The following is a 10,827-nucleotide window of genomic DNA, read 5'->3' on the forward strand; positions in this document are numbered from 1 at the left end:
AAGAAATGACTAACGTCGTAACTCGATTCTTCGATCTTCTGATCGTATATCCATACCACAAATTCATGAGGACTAAAATATTTATAAGAGAGTACATTATTACAAGTACTTTACTTGCACGTACATGTTTCATCTGAGTATGGCGTGATAATGATTCCATTTCAATGGATTTTCATCATTCACTATCGCTTTCTCCATAAATAATTAATCAAGGACAATATATATTATTGGATGTAAACTGTTTGTTGATAAGGCGTTTTAGTAGCTGATGGTATAATTTGAGAATGGCTCATTGGTGCAAAGTCAATGTCCCTTTAATGTTGCAACTTTACAGACCTCTTCTAAATATACTCGGCGACTGGTTGCGTAGCTACCTCACAACTGGCATACAAGTCGTGTGCATGTAGACTTCAGAGAGGTTAAACTTTTACAAATATCGTCGGAGACTCGTACGGTATCTGTAAATGTTTGTATCTTGTGTAGTTTTATAACTCCAGTCCAGTGCAACTTAACTTCCTGACAGCTAACAAAACCACGTAATGGGGCTCTGTGGATGTGACACCTAAATTACGCTAAAATGGTCCTGTTAGTCATACAAGCACTGAACAATTTTCCTGTAGATTTTTGCGAGAAGAATTTAGCCATTGAAGTTACAAAATAATTCAAAGCCTGTACGATGTGCGTTTGAAAACGGTTGTGTCGTCAACGAAAGGGAGGGCTATACATAACACAAAACGAAGTACTTACCGTTTGGGTTAGATATAAACAGTGCCATCCGTTTAGTTAACCTCTTATACCAGAACCCTTTGTGCTCACTATGGTGGAAATCAAGGCGCTTTACGGATCTACGAGAAGTCACCGGACTGCATTTCTGCCTAATGTTAGGTGTGATTAGCCTTCTGTCCGTTCTTGGTAGAGATCTGGGTGGTTATGACTATGATCCAGGTCTGACACGTTAAACAACACGCCCAACTGTCAGCATTGACTGATGGACACGTGGCAATAGGGCTGTCAAGAGCAACAAATAACAATGTTCTATTGACTGAAATCGCTTGGCTGAACTCATTGATATTATGCCTTGGGCGCGGTCTCCTTCCTCGTAGGGTTTTCATGAGGTAGAATTTTCATGGAGACTGTGATGATGATGTGACAGAATCAACCTCCGACAACAATCTATTTTTACCTTTTCGGTAACGGCATAGCGGAATATTGTACGATATACATGGTACTAGTACCCTCGACTATTCCAAGAATATGTCGTCAGTTTGTAATTGTACGACTAATGTGGCCGCGCCCTTAGCCTATTAAAAATTAAACAAAGGTGAACCAGTCTGCAGGTAAACATCTGCGCTTATAGCTAAGTTCACACAGAGGGGTCCTTTCAAAATGTTTTCAATCATTTACGGCATACAAGGTTTAGGCACATTTATACGTGTCACCTGCACATCGTCAAGTTGACAGATGGCGTCTCAAAGCTGATCTCATAAAGCTTGTTATATCCAAGATTGAAGTCTATCCTTTGGCCACATCAAGTAAATTTTATGGATGACATCCACCACAGACTCCAAATGCAATGCGATATGGCGGGAAAAAAACAAGGCGGGCAAAAAAAAAACCCCAACAAGATTCCTAAATTTCCAAATTTTGACATCATAAACCTTCTTAAAACAAGAAATGATAGCTATATTGTGCTACGTTTTACTGCCAACTGTTACAACATCCATTTGTCACTGAAACAGAAAAATAAGTTTTCAATCATTGTACAAATGGTTTTGATTCAGTTGGAACACCACATATACACCACCATCACATATAAAAGGAATAAAATACTTCTCTGCATCAAAGTAAAGGACAACATAAATCAAAGCCTTGTCATCTCCTCTATTCATCTGCCATCCACGTTTTGGCATAGCAAGACATCTTTGCCCATACCATGCTTGGCATGTTGACCACTGTCAGACAACAAATTAAAATTTCTTGTTTTTCCCCCAAATCAGGTAAAAATTAATGTGTGCTGACGTTGTCCATAAAAATGACTTGCTGTGGTCTTATGTCTGATACTTGTCTGCTCTTGTCACTGTTCATCCTTAGCCACTGTTATTTTAAACTATTAGCACACCACAAATATTATAGGCTGTCCACAAACACCTTTGGGTTTTTGTGGCCTTCAAGCTCACAAACCTCCAGGAAATTTACTTTGGGAGATGAATTAAAGAGCACAGTCAGGTAAGTTTTAATGGCAATAATGCATGCACTGTATCAATCATCTGCATATCTTTTTCACAGTTCTTCTTCTTCTTTTTCACAGACAAATACTGAAAGTTCACCTTATTATCAAACTAGAATGTTGATATCAAGAATCAACAGTTTGGCAGATGTTACCCGACAAAGGGTGACACTATGATGTACATGTACATTTTTTTGTAATAGCATTTGCCAATATCCATTACATATCTTACTAGTAATGAGAAAATTTTGGCCCCAAACAAATGCATCCATGTTAAGATAAACTAATCAAAATTGCCACCAAACAATCCTGGATCTAATCAAGATATAGGAAATCTGTGTACTATCATCCAGTCTTAATTACACCTACAGTTGTATTCTCCATGTACTTTTTTTACATACGAGTTGCGTCGAAGGGTGGTTATACTGGTTATACTGATACAGATAGATGAACATACTTGAGCACACTGGCACCATTGTTTGATGTAAGCAAATAACACTGTGTTACTTACTATATGTTAGTATATTCTGATATACACAGAAGTTGATCCATTCTACAAGTGATCACACACTTGCCTGAAATGGCCGATAAGCTACATGTAAGAGTAAGGGAATGTTCATTAGGTTAAGTCATCAGCCCTGCGTCTTTTCTTCCCAGGACCGCCCTCTTCAGAAGACCCTCGTCTCTGTTGGTCCTGTAAAGAAGTTAACAAACTGGTTATTGAAGATAGTGGGTGGGAATAAGAGCTCAGTATACTGGTTTATTTCAAGGTTTGCATGTTAGCTGATACAGATTGAATGCTCTGAGGGAATTATTTGTACTTGATTATTCAGGTTACCGAGACATATTCCTTCCTTGAAATGTCCATAAAGCTTTTGCCTGTACAAAAAAAACAACAGAAGTCCCCTGAACACAATCATAGTAGATCCTGCGGTAAAACAGTTTCAACAGGAGTTACCTGCATTTTTCTCGTTTGCAAGTTATGCATCAATTTAGATATGCATGTTACATAGCTTACACTTCAGACTCATTCTTTATTAGTCACTGAGGAAAGATAGCAGATGCTTGTATCAAGTAATATCACACAACAGAAGTGTCTGACCTCTGGTCTGCGTGTGGTCTCTCTCAGTCTCAGCTGGGTCTTCCCAGTGTCTGCCGTCTGCACCATGAGCTGAGTGGCCAAGAATTGCTTATGTTGTTTGAATGTAGGAAGAGGACAGAGTCAGTGAGAAAGAAGAGCACACCATAGCAAATAATGTCCCCACATTCTCATTAGAAACCTATACTTCACCAAAACCAATTTATTTTCCATGCTTCATCACCATCATGCATCCCAAACCAGACTTGTGCCCATGTTTAAGCCAGCATGACACTAGCTGAATTTGTTACCACCTGAAGGTCTCAAATTTCAAAACCATGGGAGGGTCAAATTTTACAGCCTAAAAATCTACCCTATCACATTAAACAGGCTCTGTGAACATCAGCCAATCAAAAAAATTCCTGAAGTGATTGAGTCGAATTGCTGCTGATAATGTCATGTAGAGATGGCACACTTCTCAGACAAACTATTTTTCCTGCTGTGTGATGCTGGCTATATTACAAATATTGATGTACCAAGCTGACAGGAAAGAGAGAAAATTCACACCACACAAGAGGACACCATGTTCTATGGTAAATTACTATGTAATACACACAACATAACAATAGAGTTCTACAAGACTTAGTCCACTAACAACTTAATGACTGTTTTGAGTTCAGATGGTATGATTACACCTAACAAACTTGAGAGGTAGCTACTACCTACATGTTTGTGTTAAGGCCATGGGTACTGGCCCCCTACCACTCATTATGGCTTGCCTGGCAATAAGTTATGACAATGTTAGCATCTGTAACTTGTAGTATTGTAGTTAATTCACTTACTGCCTACCACAGCCAAAGCATTCTGTGTGTAGAAGCCCCTGTCTAAATACTACTGGGATTTATAGCATACATGTAGCAGGTATCAATTGTATATCTTGTTGTAATGTCATAAATAAAGACTGCAACATGGTCTAAACATGGAAACACCTGTAGCCATCTTGTTCATTCTGGATAAAATAGCATTGCCTGGGATAAATGTTATCAGCTGTAAAGAAAGCTTTAGAGAACTTTCAAAATCTACACTATCAAAACATTAATTGTGTTTCTCTTGGGTAACTATTTGCATTGATTACAAAATGGCTACAGATGGCTCACAAATGAGTAAGTCAGACCTCAATTTAAGCCATACCAATTTGATTTGTTGGTCCACAGATTCTTGCAGGAAACCAAGTCAACATGCTAGACTTGTTTAGATTTCAAACAGTAAATCTTTAACTTTTTATAACTCAATGCATTGATAAATGTAAAAAAACTGTAAGAACTATCAATACAAGGACTTTTTTCAACTGTTCATTGTTGCCAAAATATGGGCATTTGGGGGACAGAAAAAACAATGAAGTAGGCATATCCGAGAACCAAGACATTATATTGGTGTGGCCTTACCTGGAATGTACCTACCTGTTGTAAGAGATGTTGACTACTACAGTTCAACCTACCTGGATTTGCTGCATGACGTCCCTCTGCATCTCCACAGCCATGTGGTAGACATCGTGGTCCGAGTTGTTATACATGATGGCATTTTGGAACATCAGCATGATGTCCCTCTGGAATTCTGCTGTGGTGCGGATCAAACCAGTCTCAATGTTTTTCTTGATCGTCGACAAATCCATTGGCCTATTTTGTAACAACAAGGATTTAATAACAACACTCATATAAACGTATGCACATGAGAAAAATTATAACATCAGGACAGTTGCTCCATTGCACTATAATGCATTGACTTGAGGGGGTTGACTTGCCTGTCTCCCCATGCAAAATGACACAAGTTACTACCAATACTGATGTTCTGCCTCCCCACCTGAACACAATGCTGTGATATCCCGGTGCCTGGTCATCTGTTACAGGGTGGAGGAATACGTTGGCATACTTGTGTGAGGCGGCAGCTCTCCACACCATCATGATAGCCTTCCGCCAGGCCCGCTCTGCTTTCAGCGTCTCCTGATCATCACTACTGCAACCAGACCGGAAGACACCAACATGTGAAATATTCATGTCTTATTCATGTAAAGATGTGAATGAAACAACAACGGTGGTTCATTTCCCTGTAATTCTATTTCCTAAGCTAAGATAATAGTGGTAGAGTTGAAGCAAATGCTACAAAACATACGTAAGTATACCATAAGGCTTTAGCATGTATGTTAAATGAACCATACAATCATCCAGCAGGAGACCATGTTATGGCATGTGTCTTGCATTTTGCACTTATCAGACTCCAAAGGTAATTATTGAAAGGTACACTGTGACCTTTCAAATTCATGACTATGCATATATGTCTTACTGTTTGAATACTGTACTTCAGAATTGTTTCAACCACTAGTTTAAAACCACCCTTTTCCTCCTACCACAAAAGAAAGCCAAAGAAAGGTTCACTATCTTATCTACAGTACACACAGTAGACAGAGGATAGAGGTACATGTCAGATACCATTGTGAGAAAGATGCAGGGCTGCTGGGGAGAGAGTCAGACTGGAAAGATGCTGCCAGTGGATGAGGTCCTGCAGCACTGATGCTGGAGTTATCATCACTGTCCTGAGGACGGCCATCCTCACTCTCCGAGTACTCCACCTCACTCCGCGTGTCCTCCTTCCCAGGGTCGCCTGTGTCACTCCCCTCCACTGGGTCTCCTTCCCGGTCACCTTCATCCTGTGGAACATGGAACAATTACAACATCTATCCAGAGGAATAGGTTTAAATGTAGTATGTAGGTCCTCAACTTTTTCTTTACCTTACCAAACTACATTGTAGTTGTTACTAAATGAGACCAAGTAGGCAAAAGTCTAGACCAAGTAGGCAAAAGAGAGCCCTTACTGGTTCTTGCCTTGCTCGAGATCGTGTGCCCCTTCGGGATCCTCTGGGTCGACCTGTATAAACACATGTCAAAGGAAATCTATGAAGTATGATCATGTAAACTTACTAACAAAATCAGAGATTTCATACTTCTGGCAGTTATTGGTTATTTGGTGCTTTTTCAAAATAAGTTAGTAAGCACTGACCTCTCTGGCCCTTCCTTTTTACCGCACTTCTGGGTGTTTCCTTGACTTCATCCACTTTGGCTGTGGGAGTGGCTTCAATCTGGGACACTGGCTCTTCTTTCACCCGGACAACCTCCTCCTGGACAACTTGTCTAGCTTCTTCCTTGATCTGAGGAGTTGAGGGGGTGGGTGTGGCAGACGGAACACTGGAAGAGGTTTGGCTGGTCGGCTGGGGCTCAGGCACTGGCTCCTGAAAAAAAATAGAACGTTGTACGTTTGGTGCATATGCAACGTCCATGCAATCACTTGATCTTTTTCAGCCTGACTTCCAACAGACTGAGTGTAATTTATGTACATATACCTCTATCTTAGCTTGAATGTTCACCAATGTTGGTAGAAGTCATTCTGACTCATAGTTGACTTATAATTGCCAACAAAAAAAGAATTGGACTTAAAGATTTTGACTAGCCAACTCAAGGTCTTTTTCAAGGGATGGGTAACCTAAGTTGAAAGTGGAAAGTTGGGTTGGTCTAATCTTGTTTTGTGTTGGCAATTACAGTTCAACCTTAATTAATAATATACATCCATCAATTTATTTATTATGGAACAACTACATAGAACATGTACATGTACAGTCATGTATACTGCATAGTAGAGTTTACCTGTTTGACTTTAGGTTGCTGCTGTGCTGTTACAGGTGCTGGTGGTGGGCTGGACACTGCAGGGGTTTGCTGTCTGGTGGCAGGCGGTGTCTTGGTCATCACATGCACCGGTTGGCTGGCGGTGCTTTGAAGGTTCGAGACCATCTCTAAATTTGGAAAGATTACAGAACAGAAACTTTGTACATGTTAAACTAATGAGCTTAATCTCCGAAGCTCTAGTGGTGAGTTTTGTCCCTAATCAGTACAGTGTCTATACAATTGTAGACAGTAATGTATGTACCTGCTAGATGACTGTTAATGTCTTATCAGTGTAAAAGCTGTGTTTGTGTTTGGTCAGAAGGCTACAATGTATGTTTATTATCAGCAAATGGTTTACTTGTTATTACTATTTGATAGGAGGGGAAACAGATGCACAGTTTGTACTCTACATTACATCTACAAGTGAAGAAAAGTACACTATGAGTAGGGCCTAGGAAAAAAATGCTGTGTTTCCAATTTCAGTTCCAGGATTCTAGGGATGTAGGATAGGTACAAATTCCCTTTTTTCCAGATTTTGGCTGAAGTGATACAAAAATAGTTTAACTATGAAAAAAGGTCATACGTATCAGGACCAGGGCTGTCTCTAGGTCTCGTCCCACCATTTGCTTAACAATGTGCAGAAGGGACAAATACATGTATTATCTGACAAGATATTCTCAATAACAATTTTCTTCTGAAAATGCGTGAAATAGTGGTTTGGAATTCAGATGTCAGCAGTTGACCCCCCAAAAGGCTTGAGTTTTTGATGGGTTTTGGGGGGAGCCGGAAACACAACATTTTTACCTCAGCCTAGTCACTATGTTAGAATGATGAGAGACCACTCCCTACCTTGGGGATGCCCATGAGAAGGCGACTGAGGAGGGGGGGAGAGGGGGTTGGGAGAGGGTAAAGGAGGCTGGCTGCTTTTCTGATGATGTGCAGCAGCAGGAGCAGTCTTATTAAGTAATCTGGAGAGGGTGGGAGCCCCTGTAGGGTGAACATGGAACCCAACTCAGACTCAGTCAGTGATGATTGCAGGAAAGACAGTCTGGCAGAGTCTATGTTAAAAAATCTATCCATGCAAAGATAGAGTATACTAAATTGAGGGAATCTAGCAGGTTAGGATCAATTATATAACTACATGTCAAATGGCTACAATAAAAAAATGTGAATAACAATGTAGTAAGTCTTAGTGTAGAAGGGAAGAGTCTAAAGTTGAATTCTACAAGGTTAGCTGTTATTTAACAGAGGCAATTAATCTACAACATTATGAATCATTGAATATGGTATTTCATTATGTAAAAATGTACAAATGTTTATATGCTTTTTGCTGAAAAAAACACAATATGTGCACCTGCAGAAGGTGAGCTTGGCACAGCTGTAGCAGCTGGAGACACCTGGCTCTGTCCCACCGCAGCTGCTGGGCTCTGCAGGGGGGCTGGCATGACCCCTGACCCTTCCAGCATGGAATGCTGGGAAGTAGGTGGAATGGTAAGTGGGGGGAGAGGCTGTGGCACGGAAGAATGGTCATGCTCCTGTGGGTGAAATGTGAGATATCTTAGATGAAATATATTACATTATATTACCTCTTAATAACCATAACTGTATTTTGACTACCTGTCATGAGCTCCATTGGAGGCACTACCCATATGGATCCAAGATAGATAAATAAATTGAGGCAGGACCTTAGGCATGAAAAGCTACATGTACATGTAAGCACTTTGTCAAGTAAACTTTACTATCATCGTCCGTACTTGATACAGGACATACCTCAAATCCAAATACATTATAAAGTATGACATTGTCAAAAACAGAATGATGCTTAGGTCTATCACAATGCTTTGGGTCAGTCAGTCATGAACTGAATGATTCATTTGTACCAAAAAGATTTTTCAGAAGGAAGAAAAAAAAGTTTGTGTTATTCTCACAGAGAAAGACACAATGAACCTTAGACAGGAAGGTTACAATGTCCTTACAATTCTTTGTTTTCTCTGATTAGTTCATTTGCTCAATCACTCACTCACTCGCTCACTCACTGTTACAAGGGCTGGACCTACAAATTGTTAACTATTTTCACCATTCCCATTGTAAGACCTTTCATAGTACCACAATTTCAACCTGTACAACAGAAGGTGTAGAGATGTAAAGGAGAAGATCACATAACTGTTAGAACAAGACAGCTGCAACATGAGCTAAGGCAAGAAGGTGTAGCAGGGAGTAAATGTGCTGTAGGGTTAAATCATGGAAAACAATAAAAGATACGGGACGCTGAGACAGACTGACCAGGGGGGCTTGGGTCAGACCCTGCTGCGCCAGCTCTTGGTGTTTCGTTTTCAGGAGGGACGAAAGAAGTGGCGACGGAGGTGGCTGTTTCTGGTACGACGTTGTTTTGGTGGGCGTCTGGACGGCATCTTGCTGTTGCGGGGGCAGGTTTGGAGAGGGGAGGGGCGATGGGAGGGGGGCAGTGGGAGGTTCTCCCTATGTGGCAGAAGGTGGTACATGCAAAGGAAAAGAATAGAATGAATGAATGAATGAGCATGAAGAAATGCCAGCCAAAAACCTAATTAAATCAGGCGCACAATGAAAGACTTGGTGCTTAATGTGTGAAGCAGCCTTTGGAAGGTCAGTAGGCATACATGAATGTTAGTTTTGTCAATTGTAGCATACAACTCAACCTTATATATACACTTCATGATCAGAATAACTTTGATACTTGTAAGGTGTTTTGAAGAGCATACTGCAAACATACTGTAAGATGAATTATAAGAAGTTAGGCCTAGCTAAGGAAGCATCTATTATACCAATAAGCACCAAGTATTAGTTGACACCAAACACACCATGAGTATCAACTGAGAGTCCTGAAAAAAACATGTGCATGGTAACAGAACATGGTGCATTCATTTGTTCTTTGACACTCATTCTGTATCTATTCAGTAATTTTAAAACATAAATCATGTAAATGTTCTGTGCTACTGGAATGATGGAGAAACATGTTGTTTGCCTGCCTTAGAATGTAGATACTACTGACTGCATCTCATGCATAGATTGTCAACCAATTATTCAGCAATGTTGATTGCCATGTACTGCCATAGGAAATGACTTTTGAACCCATTGTTAGTTACACAACATACATATACTGACCTCAACAGTTTCAGGTGCAGCATCTGCTGGCCGTTCCTGCGCAGCTGCAGAGCTGGAGGCTGCAGCTGGCAGCTGGAGATGTGGTAGGTGCTGCGGGGCCTGCTGTCTGATCTGATGCATTGGCCTTTTACCCTTTTGTCCTTAAAAAAGGAGGTACATGTAGTGAGCCTACCCTCCTTATCAGGGCTTGAACTACCTTTCTGCATACCTGGACTGGAAAATAACTCAACCTTTCAGACTTACCTCCATTTTACTTTTGTCTAAATCATTTCTTCCCCATGTATTCTTTTTTTTATAACCCATACATGGCCACAAAATTTATACAATACACATACAATGTATATGCATACTTGTATACAGACACACAACATTGTATACCCATTTAAATAGACAATGGTCTATATTTTCTAACCATCATGCAAAAGGAGAAAAGGAAAAGAAAGAGAAGAAAGAAAAGTAAGACATACCAGTTGGGAATTCTGAAGGTTGATGTAAGTGTCCTTACAGATATAAGAGTGAAGGAAAGGTACGAGACTTTGTTATACAATAATACAAATTTCCATCAGTAGATCTACAGAGCTATTTCTCTTTCACAAAAATGAATGTTGAGGTGGCAAAAACATATTTCTGACATGTAGTCTTGATAGGTAAATGGAATAAATTACATG

The 10,827-nt window shown here is 40.2% G+C and overlaps 1 protein-coding gene across 6 annotated transcripts; it reads right to left on the reverse strand.

The window, feature by feature from the left end:
* Positions 1-2,209: 2,209 nt before the first annotated feature.
* Positions 2,210-10,662, reverse strand: LOC109485930 (bromodomain-containing protein 8-like). Of its 6 annotated transcripts, none has more exons than XM_019789631.1 (13): positions 10,627-10,662; positions 10,160-10,299; positions 9,302-9,496; positions 8,373-8,490; positions 7,868-8,005; positions 7,001-7,146; positions 6,360-6,588; positions 6,175-6,227; positions 5,792-6,009; positions 5,166-5,318; positions 4,804-4,981; positions 3,330-3,416; positions 2,210-2,921 (listed from the first exon to the last, which is right to left on the reverse strand). In XM_019789631.1, exons 2-13 carry the CDS (start codon positions 10,277-10,279, stop codon positions 2,847-2,849), a joined length of 1,710 nt encoding a protein of 569 aa, XP_019645190.1. In that variant the 5' UTR covers positions 10,280-10,299; positions 10,627-10,662; the 3' UTR covers positions 2,210-2,846. The 6 variants fall into 6 exon arrangements, with proteins under 6 accessions (XP_019645190.1, XP_019645189.1, XP_019645188.1 ...); XM_019789630.1 differs by having other exon boundaries at positions 3,330-3,398; positions 8,373-8,553; positions 10,627-10,661; XM_019789629.1 differs by having other exon boundaries at positions 8,373-8,553; positions 10,627-10,661.
* Between the last annotated feature and the right edge of the window lie 165 nt (positions 10,663-10,827).

Source organism: Branchiostoma belcheri, unplaced genomic scaffold (genome assembly GCF_001625305.1).
Source record: "Branchiostoma belcheri isolate BF01 breed outbred unplaced genomic scaffold, Haploidv18h27 scaffold79, whole genome shotgun sequence".
Classification (NCBI taxonomy): domain Eukaryota; kingdom Metazoa; phylum Chordata; class Leptocardii; order Amphioxiformes; family Branchiostomatidae; genus Branchiostoma; species Branchiostoma belcheri.